Here is an 18905-nt window from a genome sequence, read left to right on the forward strand (position 1 = left end):
GGTAAAAAAAAAAAGAGGAGTATCCTGCAGTAGCCAGGGTCAATCCCTTAATCTGAACCTCACTGAGGTGCATTTCACTTTCTGAAAGCTTTATTAAAGGCAGAAATACCTGTGGATGCACAAAAGCTGTAGCAAATACTTAAAAATATATAAGAAATAATGCTTTCCTATTTGGTTTCCATGTGGTGCTCCAGCTAGAGACTCCAGGGCTCATCGGCATGTTATGAGTCAACATTTAATATAATTTAAATCAATTCTTTGAGCTTTCTAGTAGACAACAATGAATATATTTTTCCTTAACACCTCAAAGTGATATAAAATGTTTCGCTTTTCGAGAACTGCTTCATCGTACTGTAAATTTGTTTTGATTTTAAGTGTGAACGTACTCTGGGAATAATAAAAATGTGTGAAAACATTTGCAGATGCTGATGATCTGTTGTCTCTGCATACACTCCTACTAATACGCAACATGGTGGGGTTCCTTAATGAACTGATAATGACTCCCAGAAACAACAGGACTGCAAAATTACTTCAGTTCCAATGTAAGGAAATGCTTGATTTCAGTGATTAAAATGGAGGAAATGTTAGGTAAAAGTCTGGCACCTCGACGGCTCAAATCCTCATTTTTCCTCCATTTATCCACCCGTCGTTACCCGCTCTTTTTCCCCTGATTCAGTTCCCTTTCATTCTGTCAAGCCATCAATCACCCATCCATTTATTTCCATTTTATTCTGCACTCAGTCTGTGGTGTAAACCTACCATTCCACTTCACCTGTCTTTTACCATCTCATTAACTTTCACATTCATCTCTCCTAATCATCTACCCATCCATCACTCCACATCTAAGCTGTGTCCTTGTACCTGGTATCTCGCGGCTGTTGCGCATCCAGCGCAGGGTGGTGGCCGGCTTGCTCCTCGGCGACACGCAAGTGAGCTCGGCCTCGCCGCCCTCCACGGCCTCCTGCTTCACCTCCACCGTCGGGGTTTCTGGAGGGACGGAAACGGATAGCGTCGCCACCTGGTGGTGCGTAGCATCCGTGTACAGCTGGCAGAAGTAGCCTCCCTCGTCGGACACGCTGACGTTGGTCAGGGTGATGCGCACCAGCCGTTGCGTGAAGAGCACCATCTGGAAACGGTCGTCCTTCAGAGCTAGAGTAAGGGGGAAATAAAAAGAGAAAACTTGCTGTTGTTGAGGTTGACACAAAAAAAAGGGAGTGAGGGAAGGGTGGACACAAGTAGCAAACAGTAAGAGTAAAAGTCAGACAAAAGCAGAAAATAGTTTTCTGTTATTTATTAATTGAAAAGTTGAATTTAAATAATTATATAAAAATGATTTTTGTGCAAAACTTTTAGACCAGTCCTTTGTGTGTTAAGGAGCCAGACGCTGAAATATTTTAAAGTGGTGACAATCTGTAGCTATTTAATCTTTCCAAATGCCTTTCAGTGTTTCTCTTTGTTCTTAGCTCATTTTCTGTCAAGTCCTTGTGCCATTTGTGAAGTAGTTTTATTGTGTCTCACTCCAAAGTGAACAAACTCCTATTAAAATGCCAGACTTCAGTGATTACAAAAGTAGACATCGAAGTAAACATTTTAAAACCCTTTCCACATTTAGCTACATTTAATTGAAGACAAATCTAGTAAAATTAAGGTGAAAAACATTTGTGGGAGGAAATATTTTGTAAAAGAAAAACAGTGCATTAATGATACTGCATAACTGTGCACACACTTAGCCTAATTTTTGAAGCAGCTTTTAATTCAGTTTCGGGGATAATTTTTTGGAGTTCACACCTGTCGTCATTTGTAGTGAATCTGATTAACCTGAATTATTCTAGTTTGATTTTACTGACATTTACTAATTGGCATCCTTCAGCTGAAACCACAATTTGGAGACAGGTTACCAAAGGTTAAAATTATATCATTGGTGAAAGGTATCAGGCAGGAGAAGCATACAAAATAAGTGTGCATTATTTCATACACACCATAGTCCAGCAAAGACACCAATTACTAACAATTTGAGGAACAATGGAACCAAGGAACATTACTAACAGTTCACATTTTTCAGTAACTGAGACAAGGCAGAAACTGGTAAGGAGCTGGACGGATCTCTGGGTCGGACCAGTCGTCTTCTACATGTGACAGCATCCATATGTTAATACAAAGGAATATAGACAAAATAATGTTTTTCATCCAAAATATCCTAAAACCTTGTGTGAGAATGTGTTGTGGTCTGATGAAACCAAACGTCACTTTTTGGTCACAATTACTAAAAAGTAAATTTAACATAAAAACAGCAAATCCCCCAAAGATCACGATACCCAAATGAAACATTGTGGTGGCACCATCATCCTCTGGGGTTACGTTTGCCTCACATGAAACTAGATTTACTGAAAAGGGAAGTGAAATCACTGAAAGTGTGAAATACAAGGCAGTTTTGATACAAAACCTTCAGGTGTCTATAAAGTTGAATGTTACGACATATTTAACTACTTAGCGTCATTATGAGTCCTTGCATAAGGCAAAGTCAGCAAAACAATGGCTGCACCAGCTTAATATCGCTCCCATAATAGTGATATCAAGCTATTGCTAAAGATCATTACGTTAATGACCTTTAATTTGACCTATGAATTAAAGGTCATTGAAAAAATGCCTAACATGGGGAAAAAAAAGCTAGTTGCAGTCCAGTGCGTACGGTCAAAGCTGTAGCTTTTAATGTGCCTCCTATCTGGATGACTGTAGTCTTGTGCTGTTGCAAGTGATTTCAAAACATATTGTTTTATTCTAGTCAAATCTTTTTTAGTGCACATCTCTGTAGATATAGATAACCTTTTACTTACGCTGTCTGGTAAGTATTAACAAATTCCTAAGAGAAACAGAGGTCGCATAATTCAGTGGCATGACATTTTCAGCTTTGAAATCAGTTATTGCTTGGCCTCCAGACAGTTAGCTCTGTTTTCAGTGAACAGCCGGTTCTATCTCATAAAGCGAGGAGTCCGAATAGAGTTTCAACATCTAATTTGTGATGTCACTCTTATGAACAGCTCAGCACACGAAATAGAGGCTGTGAGCATCCCAGATGATTGCTGCCCTGGAATTGATAGCGCTGCTAAATCTAAGGTTTCGTTTGAGGGGGGGGAAAAAAGAAGGAAGAAAGTTCAGAGCAAGTTTGCAAAGTGAGTCTCCAGAGCTCCAGAGCCGCTTCAGTATGTGGATTGATACAACTCAGCCTGTATAACGGCTCCCTCATTTCCTGCTCATTTTCTCCTGAGTACTGATTGGACTGTCATGAAGTATAACGGAGGCGGTTTTTTTCTTGTTAGTTTGTTCTTTCTAATTTAAGAGAAGATTGTTTTAAGATTTTTATTGTTGTCGTTTCCCCTGCCTCCTCTTGGCGCAATGCAAATAATGCTCCACGTTCAATGAGACGAACCTTTAGAACGGAGCTGAATACTCCAAGTCGTAAATTGACATCAGCTTTCAAAACGCAGAAATTGCAGTCCACCTTGAACCTCAAATCAGTGAGCTACAAAACATCACAGCGCATGAAGAAGAAAGACGGAGGGACATTAAAAGCTTGAAAGTGAAAAGGTGAGCTTGTAGCAGTTTTTCTTTTGAAAGGAAAGGAATCGAGTTAATGGGAGGAAAAATCCTGGTAATACCCAATAATTCAATAGCTGTCTGTGGATGACAGTAACTCGGTGACCACAGATTCACATAAATGCCTCTAAGGCTCAGTTTGTATTAAGCTGGCCGTGAAACGGCTCTCATTTTGTGCTTGGTTTTCTGTCCCTGTTTTGCTTCTTTTGTGTTTGGCTCAGCGAGATGAAAAACCCTAACACCTCCCCTACGTAGCACCCGGCCACCTCAAAGCACAATACGCAATATCAGAGAGAGAGCCAGAGATATTTTTTGTGGATAAGTGCATCTTTGGTTGTTTTCTAGAGGGAGTGAAGAGGAGAGGAAAGCAAATTGAAAGAAATAAACTAATATAAGTACATTCTGTAACAGGGGTAACAAAATATTATACGGTACAACACTGACTACAACAGCCAGGCGTGGAGGCATGAAGTTAGTCCACTCCTCCAGATCCGATGCCACAATAATCTCTCCACCTCATCCAAATCTTTTTTTCTCTCCCCTGAATAGCAGTGTGAGGATTGTTAGAGCTATTCCCCACAGACAGGTAAGTCTTTTTCCTCCTCTCTGCACAAAATGGCAACTAAATGTCAGACTGCTGTTCTAGTCCAAGTTCACCTTTATTGTCCTGTCTCATTTGCATGCTGATGAGGGCTGGCAAAAGGAGAAGAAATAGAGACATGGACCAGTGAGGAGGAGAAAGGCTCCATTTGGTTAGTTGCCCTCTTTTACTGAAGCTGACCGTCCCCACATCGTCATAAAACACAACTGCGACTGGTTGCTTGCTTGCACAACATGTCGCACAATTTTCTTCGCTAACTGCAGTGGCTTTATTTCGGGAGTTTATAGCTGATAGGAATGAATGGAGGAAGACCCTGGTTTATGATCTGGTTGCCAGATGGATAATAGTCACAGATGTATTGAAGTGAAAATTCAACAAGGTGTAATTTAGGTTTTCAGAAACTGTCCCGTGATGGGACTTTCTGTTTGCTTCCAGTACTGCAAAAATATTCATACTTAACTTATCCTGCTTTTGTCAAGTTTTAGCCACAAACTTTAGTAATTTACAGGGATTTTATGGGGCAGACGACAAACTTGTAATGAAGTGTGAACCTGCGATAACCTCATGCTAGTGTAAATCTATCTGTTCTGTGAAGGCCAGAAGACAGCAACACCCAGAAGACAGCAACAAAGAAACCCACCTTCATTAAATCGTCATTTGGCGATGCTTTATTTTTACCAAGGAAAAGGAAAATGTTCAGAGTTGATGAGGAGGTGGATCGAGTTAAACACAGGCCCAGCCTGTGAGAAAATCTGTTAAAGGTTACAAACGATTTGACTGAGCTAAAGGTTCACCTTCCAGCACGAGAACGCTAAACGTACAGCCAGAGCTACAGCTTGGATCGAGCTGTAGCTCATATAGGAATCACACATGTAGGGATGTGTGATTCCTATGCCCCAGTAAAATCCATACCCAAATGCAACTAAAAACCTATCATATCAACTGGAAACAAACACTAATGATTTCCATCCAATCTTACTGGGGTGGAGCTATTTTGCAAAAAAAAAAAAAAAAAAAAAGAAGAAAAATCTGAGTCTATATGTACAAAGATGGTAGAAATATATCCCCAAAAGAGTTGAACTGTAGCGAGAAGTGATTCTACAAAGCATCGACTCAGAGGCACTGTGAAAAGAATCTAAAAAAGTACACTTTTTAGATCTACATAAGCCAAAAAAAGTTGTAAATCATGAATCTTTCTTCTTCTACTTCACAATTATCTGTTACTTTGTGTAGGCCTATCAAATAAATTCCCATTGACACAGACTGAGGTTGTGTGAACAAGTTCAATGGGTATGGATACCTATTCAAAGCACTGTAGCAATATAAATGTTAAATATTCTCTAAAAATTGCATCGCCTCCTTAAGCAGTGTATTTTCCCCGTTTCGCTTTTTGCCTCATCCTCTGCCCCGATTCTCCTTCTCTCCTCCTGATGTATATTCTCTCTCATTTTATCTTTCATTCTCAGTTTTACACCCCGTCTTTCTCTTCCTCCGTGTTCTTATTAGTCTCCGCCATGCTTTCCTGAAGGGTGCAAGTCAACGTCTCATGTGAGTGCAGACAAGGCAGCTCAGCTTAAATACTTAATGGAAATTACAGTTGTGCTGATCTGATAGAACAAGAGTCAGGGCTGAAAGTTAGATTTTCTGCCCAAAAGCACCGACTTCAACTCTCCAATTTAGTCCACTTCTTGATTGAGGTGACGGACAAGTGAAGTGGAGAAAAAAAAATCCACAGAGCAGAGTGCTGTATGTGTAAAAAATGAATGGCTGCAATTTTATCCTATTCCTGAATTTCCCCTGCTGAAAATAAAGAGCAACTTCTATTTAGTCAGACTGTTTTCTACTGAATAGTCTTGATTGTCGAATCAAAACAAATTGCTGTTCATAGGTTTTTTTATGAATAGATGGTTAAAAATGTGTTTAAATATAAACTTTTCAAAACAATGTCATAACAAATGATTACAGAAAAACAAAGTATGACTCACTGCTGTTTGCTTTGCTAGCTGGCAACATCAACAAAAAATATGAAGCTAAATTCAACAAATAACTGGGCTTTGTGAAAGATGCATAAAGCCCAGCCGTATTCATTTTCCTACGATTGAAAGTAAAACATCTAATACAGTTTAAGTACATTTCATCCTCAAGAAAACTCATGATGCAAAAGTATTGCAACATTTTCCTTTTAACATGTTTTCATCAGATCAAGGTTGAACTTTAATTTAACCTCCAGACTTTAGGCTATTTATCAAGCTACTGTTTATTACCTTGAACTGATGCAATTGTTTTTTTTTTTTAGATTCTACAGTTATTGGTTAGTGGCAAATACAATGACTTGAAATTATGCTTGGTAAAAAAAAAAAAAAAAAGTGGGGGGATGAGGTTCAGGGCATCTTGAAATCAGGGGTGTCTCCAAGGTTTAGTCTTTGATATTGGAATTCTGGAAAATTCCCCAGCTTACTAACTTTTCTATGCACTCACCAGCCACTTTGTTGGGTACAACTTGCTTGAACAATGTTGGACCCATTTTTTCATCCTGAACTGCTTTAATTCTTCGCGGCGTGCATTTAGCGTGTGTTCGAAAACATTTCTCTATTAACATGACAGCATTGCACAGTTGCAACAGATTTTTCTGCAAAATGTTAATGTTTCAAAAAATCAGCTTAAGATGATTAGAAGGTTCACTGTCGTCATAATGGGATGGGCAAAATGGTGAGGCGTTTAAACGATGCTCAGCAGCTACTAAGGATGTCACAAAACCTGGATTTGTCTTTTCAGGTACTTTATTTTGTTATTTCTCTGTAACTTCATAAAAGACATTTAATCAAACATTTCTGTGTGCATATATTGATCCAGTGTCTATTTAAAAAAAATTAACACTGAAATCTCATTTTTAAACGGTTTTAAACCTCAAGTAAATCACCAGAAGCCAAAAAAATGAACAGCTGAATAATTGATGAGAGTATAGACTTGTAACTAGCGCTGCATATATTATTGTTTTATTTAATTAAAATGTATTTCTTTTGCAAAAATCAAGCACGATTAAATTAGTAAAAGTTAAGAATGAAGATGCACTGAATAAGATTTCTGCTTTAAGAAAAGCAGAACATGTTTCTTCACCTGTTCTGTGTTTTTAAATTAATTAATACATGTTTTATTTTGACTCAAATTCCAATGGGGAAGTCTGATATTGCATTAAATCCATAAACTATTAACTGTTGAAAGAATTGATTTAGCTCTGTAAGAATCTCATACATTTAATCTTGTTTTAAATCTACTTAGCTGAGTTTAATATTAGATAATGCTCTAAAAAAATAATGCAAACAGATCCAAACTGTACATGAAGAAACTCCATGTAGAACTCTGTCCAGTCTGAAAAGCTCTTCCTCTCTTCTACATCATGTTTTCTTCGCTACACCTGCATTATGTTTTTCTTGGGTTTACCCGTCTCCAATTTTCAGATGAGGATTGCTTTTCTCTACGGAAAGATAGGAGACTTACAGTCTCATGCCTGCAATTACTGTAAATGCCCAAAGAATTAATAAATAAATAAATAAAAAAATGCACAACTTAAAATTGATTACCCAAAAATACAAAGCATGCAAAGTTTTGGGAAAAAGGGAAATGTCATACTTATCTTAACTGTGGATAAGACTTATTGTGGATAAGACTGACCTATGTTGTGCTTCCGGTCCTCTTGCACTATCTTGTGGTTCCCTTGCTTTTAATGCTATCTTATAAGATACTGAGCTGTGACACAAACAGCCCTCTTCTAAAAAGGGGTTGGAGGGTTATTTGGCAAACATTTAAGTCAGGCAATTTAGTTGCACAAGTCTAAGTTGCACACAGGCAACTTAGTGTTTGCCTGTGTGCAATTTTCTGTTTTAATCAAGCTAAATTTAATTTGCTTTTCAGTTAAGACCAGAGCAAACTTTTACAGAATGCACAATATTTTATAGGAAGTTTTTTTTTTTATCCACTTTCCCTAAATCAAGCACAGAAATGTACCACCTGTCGCACAATGAAACCAGCAAAATAATCCTTTAACAAATCCTAATCCATAAAAAGTTTTAGTGGGAAAAGCAAGATCTGAGAAAAGAATAAGAACCACATTTGTGAAAGAATGAAATCTTACACAAATGTGGTTCTTATTCTTTTCTCAAACAGGAGTTTTGAGCTGCAAGGTAAGCAGGTGCTTTTTCAAAGGAAGTTTGTTGTTTCCAGTTGGCTGCTCAGCCAATCTGTTTCATTATTTATTCGCTGAAATTCAGCAATGTTTGGTTTTGTTATTGTTTTAGGAAGAAGAAAAAAAACGTGTAAAAGGAAGGTAGTGTTAAAAAATGACCTTGTGGACAAATCTCTCCTACTTTTTGCTCGGTAAGAAGAGACAGAATATTTCAGTGGCTTTTCAGTGAAAAATATTATATTTTTACACAGTCGACTTTCTATCTTTAAATAACCATGTTATCCTAATTTGCAGCTAATAATCTTTGTTTAATGGGTTATTGTAGTCTCTTTAATAGACATTCAGTAGGCCTCAAAAGTACAACCGAAGCAAACTTCAGTTAAAATTGTAGTTTGCTGACAGGTTACAAAAAAATCAGAACGATCGGATTGTAACGATACTCCCATGTTTTTTCCAGATCTCTACATAAAAAGCTAAGGCTCAAGCCTGCATGCTTTGTTTTTAATTTTTATCTTCCAGGTCTGGCTAAAAGTCTTCCAAAAGCAATGTGGCAGAATATACCGACAGCGAAACATGGCAATGGCAGCATCATGGTTAGGGTTACTTATCGTCAGACCAGATAAAAGTTTCAAACAAGGCTGGAATTATAACATCTAAATACCAGCGAGTTTCAACCTGAACGTTCAGCTTCCTGCTAGGAAGAGATGAGAAGGATGAAGATTGCAGAACTAAATCCAACAGAACATGTGCAGTTTGGGTTCTACAGAACACAACTCAAAATGTTAATATTTTAAAATAGTTTATCGTGGTTCCATTGTTTTGCATCACAGATTCCTTTTATTTTAACTGCGCTGTGCACACCTTAGACATAAATTGTTTTTAGGTACATTTTTTAGGTGAAAAAATGTACCTTGTTGGAACATGCCTCATTTCCTCATTTGCAGTAATTTGTCTAAACTCTTGTTTGTCGCAGGTAATTTCTGAGAGGTCTGGTTCTGACTGCTCTTTAACAGCTGCAAAAAAACCATTGAAATTTAAGCTGATGTGAGCTATAAAACTAAGCAACATTAGAGTGTAGATGTTTAGTAGCACACACCCACAGGAACAGAAAAGCCCTAAATAAATCATACAGGCAGATACAGATAATTTTACCATGAAAATTCATTAACTTCATACAAAATGTATTGATTGGATTTGGAAATCTAGTTATTATATCAAGTATAGTGATTGTTTTAGTATAAATTTTATATAAATTACAGGTGTGAATGTGCATGCACTCTCCATCTCCAGCCTCAATTCTGTACATTCACTTCTTCAGGATGCCTGTTTGTAATTCCAGGGGTCCCTATGAAAACATCTACCCAGCTAATTATGGACTTCACAAAATTCTAATTAAATCCAATATGACTTGAAGAGCATCCAGTACCCGACAAGATCTTTAACATTCAGCAATCTGCTGAAAAATCCCTGCCTGCCAGTTATATTTGTAATATTTCCCTTGCTTGCAAAGTGGATAATAATCCATTTCCTTTTCAAGACTCATGCATTGAACTGGTTGAAGTTATTAAACTACATAATGAGCAGTTAAGGCTAGCTGATACAGAAATTAAAGCCTGTTCCAACTGGAGTATCACAAACTTACTGGGTGAACTCTTTAAAGCTTAATTCAGGTTTCAAAAAGAAACTATTACGGATATTTGCGTATATGACACAGCGTCGTTAAAAAGTATTCAGACCCATATAACGTTTTCAACTTGTAACCAAGAATGTATGTGAAATAACACAATGTAATGCAGATTTAGGTTAAAAACAAATGTCAAGCCAGCATCCTACCCATTATCTGAAAATGGAAAAATTATGGACCAATAGCAAACCAACCAAAACATGGCAGCGCAACTAAACTGAAGGACTAAGGAGACCATTAATCAGAGAAACAGCCCTTAGTAACACTAGATGAGCTGCACAGATCCACAGCTCCAGTGGAAACATCTGATGAGGAAAACTACAAAGTTTTACTCTCCACAAATCTGCTTTTATAGTAGAGAATGTGTGAAAGAAAACTTGTGGGATGATGCAACAGTCTTGACATTGAGGCTAGCAGGAGAACACGTTGACTGAGGAGGGCTTAATGCATATCCAATTTCTTTGTGAGAAAATTTAAAAGCATTGAATCTCATCTTATCCACCTCATAATCATGAGATATTTTATATTTAGTCTGTTACACAAAATCCTGAGAAACTACATTCAAGTTTGTGTTTGTAGTGAGACGCACTGAAAAAACGCCAGGGGTGTGAATATTTCTGCAAGGCACTGTAAATGATCTGTGACACTGTGTTAGCTTCTGAGGAAGGTGCATAAGGTGCAAAGAAGAAATCAAATAGTCAAACGTTTGGCTTGGAGAAAAAAAAAGAAAAGAAACAAAATTAAGGATTTACTTGTGGAGATCCAGGTCAATAGACATAAGGCTGATAAATATACTGTAACTGAACTTCAGAAGAATTGACTGGTGGTAAAGCCAACAGTCAAAGGAAAAATTGTTTTGATTTTCCACTTCTGTCTGATTTCAAGGTAATGTTTAGTGGAGATACCGATGGGTATAAAGCAACATCTTTTTGTTATGTTTTTTAAGTGATTGTAAGTTTAGAATATCCAAATATTTGCCCTCAAGCTGAACAAATGTCTTTCAAATTGCAGGAGGTGTCACACAGATTACGCGGTACTTAACTATATCCCACTATGCCATAAAACACAACGCGTTTTTTCTGCTTCATTTAGGCAGCCGCACACAAATTTCAAAGGCAACGCGTAGAATCCTTGATCACTATTCCTTGGCTCGAAGGTTTCCCAGCAGCACTTACACAGAGTCTGGCGAAGGTAGCAACTTGCCCTTGCATTTAATTAGCAAGTAAAAACATCTAATGTTTTCCCACCCCCAGGACGTAAATCAAATGTGCCTTGATTATAATATTGGTTACAATGATAATTTGCCATGAAGTTGCTTTAAAAAAAAATAATAATAAATAAAAATAACTTTGCAAGGTTGTGGTCTAATGAGGACTGTAATAAGCCCTGATCTCATCAATGGGGTTAACCCTGGATTATGTAGAAAGCTCCAAATTATGCTTTTAAAACCACCGCACCGTTATGAGTTTAGAATAAACTTCAATTAACTCGGTGATTATCTGAATCTTTAATGTGAAATACTTTTCATGCAAAATGAGAATTATCAGGAAGAATAATACAAAATGTGATGGCTTGGTGTGTTCATGCCAGAGCCTCCAACAAAGACTTCCTCCAAATGTCAGAAATGGCAAATGCATCCACACAGATGGATCTGCAGCCACAAACCTCTCGTGCCGTTGAAGAAGAGAGTCTGCCGGCGGGGATTCTGGATGACCACAATTGAGCCATCGTAGTTCTGCAGGCGGCAGGAGATCTGGGCAGTGCCTCCCTCCAAGACTGTCACATTCTCTGCTTGCACTGCTTGGCAACGGGCTGTGGGAGAGAAAGATTGATGTTCATAAAGTGATGCAAGGACTGCATGATGGAGAGCAAAAACACAGAGAGAGGAGAGCGTAGGGAACAGATGCAGAGGAACAAAAAAAAAGATCAATTCACAACTCTCTTGAGATAGAATCTTTCAAAATAAGGTACTTAACGCATTGCTCGTTTATGTCCCATTTATCATAAAGACACGATAACAGCAAAAAAGAAGACAAAAAGACAGAAAGACGATGAAAAAAGACAACAGGGAGATTGAAAGACAGAAGAATGATGCTGAAAAGTTCCACATGTTAAATAAGGTCTTTTATGAGCAAAAACACTATAATTATAATAAGAAGGATAATAACCATCACCATTAATCCCTTACCGGCTACTCACATACCAACTACTATTTTGCCTCCGGCTATTCTAACAGCTTTTATAAATTCAAGGTTGAAAATATTCAGTGCTAGCTACATTTATTGGCACCACTGGCAAAAGTGTGTATTAAAATCATCTTCTATTGCAGCTGCATAATTTCACACTGAGACATTTAGAAAAGTTCAACCTTTTTTAAGTAGGAAAAAGGATTCAATGTTAAGATGTATCTGGTGCCACAGTTGTTCCTCCTGCCGTAAAGTCATCTCCTTTAACACTTCACAAGGTTGGACCATATGGAGAGTGAAGCGTTTGACTGTCCCTCTTTGCAGATGTCCATGAAAGAAGGTTGATTTTGTGCCAAATGAAGAATTTCCATTTTGATTTGTTCGTATGTTTGGATCATTATCCTGCTGCTAGATCCAGTGACTGTTTCCAGTTTACCGGTGCAGTCCACCAGATTCACATCCAGAACGTTTACGTTGCTGTGCACTCTCACAAAGATTCTGGAGAACAGTCTCCACCTTATTCAACTGTGAGCTTAATGTGACTTTTTACATTTTCATCCTTCGTCTTACTTTAATATTCCCTCCTGAAGAGTTAGATGTAACTTTTTGACAGCAAACTTCTATTTGACCAAAGGTGTCGGTTCCAGTTAAACTCCCAGAAGAATCTTTCAAACTCTACACATTTACTTTTGTGACGGTAAGATAGAACAAGCTTTTGATTCGCTTTCTAAAGTACCTATGGCATCCCAGATCAGTTATGATGTATAACAACAAGCATGAGATGATTTCCCACATATCCAGACCCATTCAATAAATTTAAATATTAATGAATAAACTATTCATTAAGCTCCACAGATTTACTTTTGTGACAGTAGGACAGAAAATGTATCTATTTTTCAGCATTAATTCAGGATGTCAAGGTTATTACGATCAGGATGTGATGCTTTGTGCCAGTGAGCTTGAGGATATTTTTAATCCCCGTACTTCAAATATAAAAATAAATACGGTTTTTCAGCCAGCCTAAAATATACTCAAATTAAAAGTTTGGAAATTTGATGATGTGATGTTTGGTGTCGTTTGCACTCAGAAACAGGATCACCAGGGCTCCAACTTCTTCTTGTCACTTTTAGCATCTTGCATCTGCCTTTTTTAGTGAACTGGTTGTTGACTTGAGTTGGAGTTTTGCTAAGTCACGTTGCTAACCCGACACACAAACCTCCCGCTTCTACTTCCATGCTTGGGAAAGGCATTGGCGCACATGAACTGCGCCAAGTGTGATTGGCTGGATCCATTTGAGCCCTGGAACCAACTGTGTCTAATTTAATATTGCAGTCTCATTGCATGAGTCTGAAGTGGGGAGCGCTGATGCACCATTACACATTCATAATGCAATTCATCATCCAGGTGCATGCTAAACCCAACTGATTACATCCCATTATTCAAATCTAATGGTTCCTTATTAGAGTGGCAGGATGATGCACCAGCCTTGGCACTTGCAAACGGCTAACTCAGACATTCAGAGACCTTTTCTAACACCAGCTCCTCATAACTGCTCACCTGCAAATGAGAACAGAGATGGAATTCACACAGTGCAAAATTACCACTCGCCGATACTTCCTTGAACAATCTGTTAATTAAAATTGATTGCTAGCCAACATCTTTAAACAATGGAAGGTGATAAAACAGCAGGGGGGCATCTTTGATGTTTCTCAAAGCACCAAAAGTCAGCTGCAAAGACACTGGCTATTCTTTGCACGGCCCATGTTTGCTGACAAAACTTAGCCAAGTGTCCCCCTCCTGCTGAGCCAAACAGGATAGTGTGGGCCATTGTCTGAATATGAATTATTTGACGAGCAATTAGTCACATGGTCTGGAGCCAGAGGTTACCTTCAGAAGAGGAGCAGCTCACTGGTTTTCACCAACTCCTAATTTGCATCCCTATTTGCATTCCCTCCTTCCCCTGCAAAGTGTTGGCCGCGGGGAAGATTTAGGTAAAGAACAACATCAATATTGAACGGCAGTGATGAAACAGGCAATGAGAAGTGCAGAAAAAGGCGACGAGACTGTTGGCACATATACGTATCACTGCGGAGTGCAGTAGTGTCTTTGGGCTCTGTAAAACACCTTTGGAAAGCAGGAACTGTTGGGAGACAAAACAGATGGTGGCTGCCACGACAGGAGGTGCTGACTTGACTGCTTTGGGACAAAATAAATGTCTGTATCGGCAACCCAGGTGTTTGTATGTGTGTGCATGTACAATAGGTGGGCACGAGCAAAATGGAGAGGGTGGCATATTGCAATTAAGCTACTTTGACATCATTTAATCTTCCCAACTTAATCCAAATCCAATTCTCTTCTTGATTTTAATCTCTTTTAATTAAATACTTAAAGCTTACATATTCATCAAGTTGGAGGGGCGAAACACTGAGTCACGCCAGATACACTGAACAGAGAACAGAAAAAAATATAAAAATAAAATCAAGTGGGAATAAAGACAAAGGAGACTCTAATACTCCGTGGAACTGAGAAAAAAAACTTGACAATTACCACTAATTGAAGTCATTATTGCTCCCATTCTCTGCATCAATATTGTGATTCATATCAAGGGCCATCAGGGCCTGCCACCGCCATCCCAATTATTTTTCTAATGGAAGCTATTACTCAACACCATAGCAACTGGGCAGGGCTATGCGGCCATTGTTTTAAACAATGCTAATTGTAATATAGAACTGCTATGCATCCCAGCAAAAAGTCAAAAGCAGAGAGTGTCTGCCTGTGGGTTGAGTGACCGATCAGAAGCTGCAGTGGAAAAACGGATTTCAAACCGGAGAGGGAGAGAGAAAAGAAGTGGTTAAAAGTTTGTGTGTGAAATGATGCCAGAAAAACTAATTAGATGTCCATTTGTACTTTGCTCCCGTTTCTCTTGACAGCTGTCTCCCCTTCAAAGGAAAGCTGCAGTGGCATAGCAGCACAGCTCAAAAGAAAAGTCACAAAGGAAACTAAAATATTAACAAGCATTTACGGCTGTTTCAATCGGGTTGACTGATTTCCGCGGCTGCCTGCTGAGAGATGCCACCCAGAAACACCTGCTGGCTGGCGGTGGATGGAGATGATGCAGGCTCTAACCACAAAATTCTAGCCGGGAGTTAGGAAGTGAGGGTTTGGATATAATAAAGCAGCTGGCGAGGGCTGGACGAAATATACGAGAGATGACGCATTCCTCCACTTCTGCTCATAACGCAGCTGGGTACGGCACTTTAGTTTGACTGTAGGTTTTATAGGATCCCATTCAAATGAAGGCCGTGAGCCTGCGCCTCTGATCTGCAGAGCAGCGCACAATCTGGGGAGAAAATGTGAGGCAGGGGGTGGGAGGAGGGGTGGGGGGGTATGTGGGTGGATGGGCGAATCAACCCCCGTGACAGAGGTATTAATCTCAGCCCCATTAAAATGTGTGCCCATAATAAAATACTCCGCAAGCACAGCCTCGTATTAAAGGAGAATGCCTCAAGCAATCGATGTTGTGGTACTGCACTGACGGCTATGATCAACTGATAAAATACTATGAACTTTTTCACCTTTTGTCATGTAATAACTACAAACTTGAAGGTATTTTAGTATGATTTTCTCTGTGATAGATCAACAGCACATGATGGAATGTGTTCTGCTCATACCTACATGCATAATGCAGGTGGAAGGGGAAAAAAAATACTGCACAAAACCATAAAGAAAAAAATTATACGGTTAAGCACGACAATGGTTACTTATTGCTTAAGGAATTACATTTTTATTTTTATTTTTTTATCAAGGAAGACAGATGGAGTCACTTACAGGACAACACGACGGCTCACCAAAGTTTTCAAATTTCATTTTGTAGAAGAAATTGAAAACTATTGTGCTCTTATGTCCTCTTTATGGACTACTTTGTTTTGTCCATCACACAAAACCCCAGTAAAATATATTGCACTCCTTTGCTTTAAAAGTGACAAGATGTGAAAAAGTTCACCCCTAAATCAAGTGGGGGCAAAACAAAGAGGCAATTCTCTTTCCAGCCAAGCGAGGGCAATATTTCACAGTATTTAGTCTTCTGCCCCACAAACCACACGCCTGGTTGAATAGGAACCTTTATTTATAAGGTTAACAGACATATGAGAGAGGTCATCATTTTGAAATGCATAAACAAATAAATGAATAATAGGCTCACAATTTTATACGACAAGGCAGTGCAGGGTCCCAGCCTAATGGCCCTGCAAGAGGCTGACTTATAAGCAAAGAAAGAGAGGGAGAGGATGGAAGAAGATTGAAACAGAGAGGGGATGGGCAGCTGTAAGGGGCTTTATCGAGTTAAAGGAGGGGGGCACATGGAAGGCAGCCAGGTGGACTGCTGGCTCACCCTTACTCACAGTAAATTCCAGAAACCATCTCCCTGATTCAGGGTTAGCAGGCTGAGTTACCACATTGGTGTGCACCTATTGCTCCCTGTCCGTGTCTCTAAGGGCGGAGCGAGGTGAAGACTGAACAGAACAGACAAGCAGGATAGGAGATGAACTGTCTCCATTTGCCCCAAACAAGCTCCCCTGTATCCTTGAATCAGCTGGAGTCGCTGTCACCCCATTCATTATCTGTCATTATCTTTCAATTGGAGGCGGGCCAGGAGCCCGTGTTTTCTTTGCATGCCGGCCACGGACTTACAAGAAAATCGATGAAGAGGGGGAAGACTACAGTGCCTAACCCGTTATGTTGTTGCTGCTTTAATTAAAACAATAACAACAGCTCATGGATTCCACTCATACGGGGTCCGCTGGCAACCATTCCATCTCTTCCCATCTGGATGTACATTTTTTTTCCTCCAATATCCCGGGAGTCTGCGAGGCGAGCCCGTTTCCACAGTATCTATGCAAATGAAGTTTGCGGTGTTTACGTGTGTGTGTGTGTGTGAAACACTTGCTGTAGGTTAATCACAGAGTTTTGCGGTGCACTGACTCCATGAAATAGCTGACTTTGAGGTTCTTCTCTCCCGTAACTGCCTCTGTAGACCTCTCCCTCTTTCTCTTCCCAGTCTAAAATTATCACTTCATCTTTCTCTGGGAGAAAGAACTCTGCCAATCATAAAAAATAAATAATAAAATGGAAAGAAAGAAATTCTCCCTTTATAAATAATACATAATCCTTTTACAAATCTTGCTGTCGTGTCTCTCATTACCTCTGTTCAGTTGACATCTCCTGTCCTGTTTTTCTCCCCTACTCTCATCCCTCTCTTTAAGTGCGTTTCTCCTCATTTATTCTCACTGCTCTCCTCTCTTGCTGCCTTTGTGTCTAATCTCATTCTCACATCTGTCTTCTGTTTTTATTTTAACCCACAGTCTCTCCCTCTGCCTGATCTAATCCTTGATTTCTCCTGCCGTTATCATCCTTCCTCCTTTCTTCCTGTCATCTTTCCTCCTCATTGCCTTTATCTCTTATTGCATCGCTCATCATGCATCTTCCTCATTAGAGCTGTCCTAAAGGTCTCCTTCCCTCCTTTTTTCTTCTCAGTCTCAGGAGAAGTGTTGCAAGACATTCTCCTCTGTTCCTGGTTTCTTCTTCTTTTCTGATGCAGTTTTTCCTGCCCCTAAAATCACTTCCTTTCAGCCTGCAATGTGCTTTCATTTCCCTTGCAATCTCTCTCATTCTGTCTCTTTTTGTGACTCAGTGGGAATCTTTTCCTGTTCTCTGCTAGTTCTATCTTATGCACTTTCCTTCGATAAAGTGATTTGTTCTGCAGCTCAAGTCTGCGGGATAATCGTGCTGCTTTCCTAGCGGAAAAGAGGAGGTAAGGCCATGATGCGGGTAGGGGGATGTTGGATGGGCAAAGGACTATATGGGACAAAAGGACAAAGCATATGATTGGAGGAAATAGTCATTTTTTTGCAATTTTGCTCTCCTTGTGATATAGATTCCTTTATTTGGCTTTTGTGTAGCCCAGGGTTTTCCTTGCAATTCGTGCAGCTTAAATTTCTCCACTTTACAACCACAAACATTAATGTGTTTTATTGGACTTTGAAAAGAAAGACCTTCACAAAATACAGCATGAATGCAAAATTACGTTGAGTCGATGCTTTCTAGAACAACCTGTTGCTGCAATTATTTCTGTGCACATCTGGTGACAAGCATTTCTGCACAATCTTCTATGAGCAGTCAGATCGGATGAAGGCCGATCTGACTCTCTTGAGAGACATTCTTCCAATTACAGAAAATCTGGGTGCTTGTTTTCCACCACACATAGCTTTTGCATGCAAGCAAAAAGTTCACATTTGGCCTCGTCTAATCGGATAACATTCAACCTCTCACTGCTCCAGACTTACCACGGATGAATTATGTGATATTGATTCATACTCCAGTTCTGACTTTATGTTTTCCATAACTTCATCCCTGACTTGCGTAGTAGACTCCTGGTTTTTATGATCCTGTTTGTTCACCAGTGTTGATTGAAAAACCTCTAAAGCCTTCAAAGAACAGCTGAATTTATACTGAGAATAAATTACATACAGGGTGACAGTATGGATTAGGTCAGGGGTCTCAAATCCCCCGGGTTAATTGGTACTAGCCAGCACAGAAAGAACTTACAATATTTTCGTTTTATTTAATATTTGAATCTGAACAAAGTTTACTTTGGAAAAT

The 18905-nt window shown here is 39.2% G+C and overlaps 1 protein-coding gene across 4 annotated transcripts in view; it reads right to left on the reverse strand.

The window, feature by feature from the left end:
• cadm4 (cell adhesion molecule 4) overlaps positions 1–18905 on the reverse strand; it is a 226755-nt gene that overhangs the window by 38784 nt on the left and 169066 nt on the right. For all 4 annotated transcript variants that reach the window (XM_008431150.2, XM_008431154.2, XM_008431152.2 and 1 more), the window contains exons 2-3: positions 11728–11874; positions 862–1149 (exon numbers count right to left, since the gene is read on the reverse strand). In XM_008431150.2, the coding sequence (XP_008429372.1) occupies positions 862–1149; positions 11728–11874 (435 nt within the window). The remainder of the gene's footprint in view (positions 1–861; positions 1150–11727; positions 11875–18905) is intronic.

The sequence above is a fragment of the Poecilia reticulata genome, linkage group LG16, assembly GCF_000633615.1.
Source record: "Poecilia reticulata strain Guanapo linkage group LG16, Guppy_female_1.0+MT, whole genome shotgun sequence".
Classification (NCBI taxonomy): Eukaryota; Metazoa; Chordata; class Actinopteri; order Cyprinodontiformes; family Poeciliidae; genus Poecilia; species Poecilia reticulata.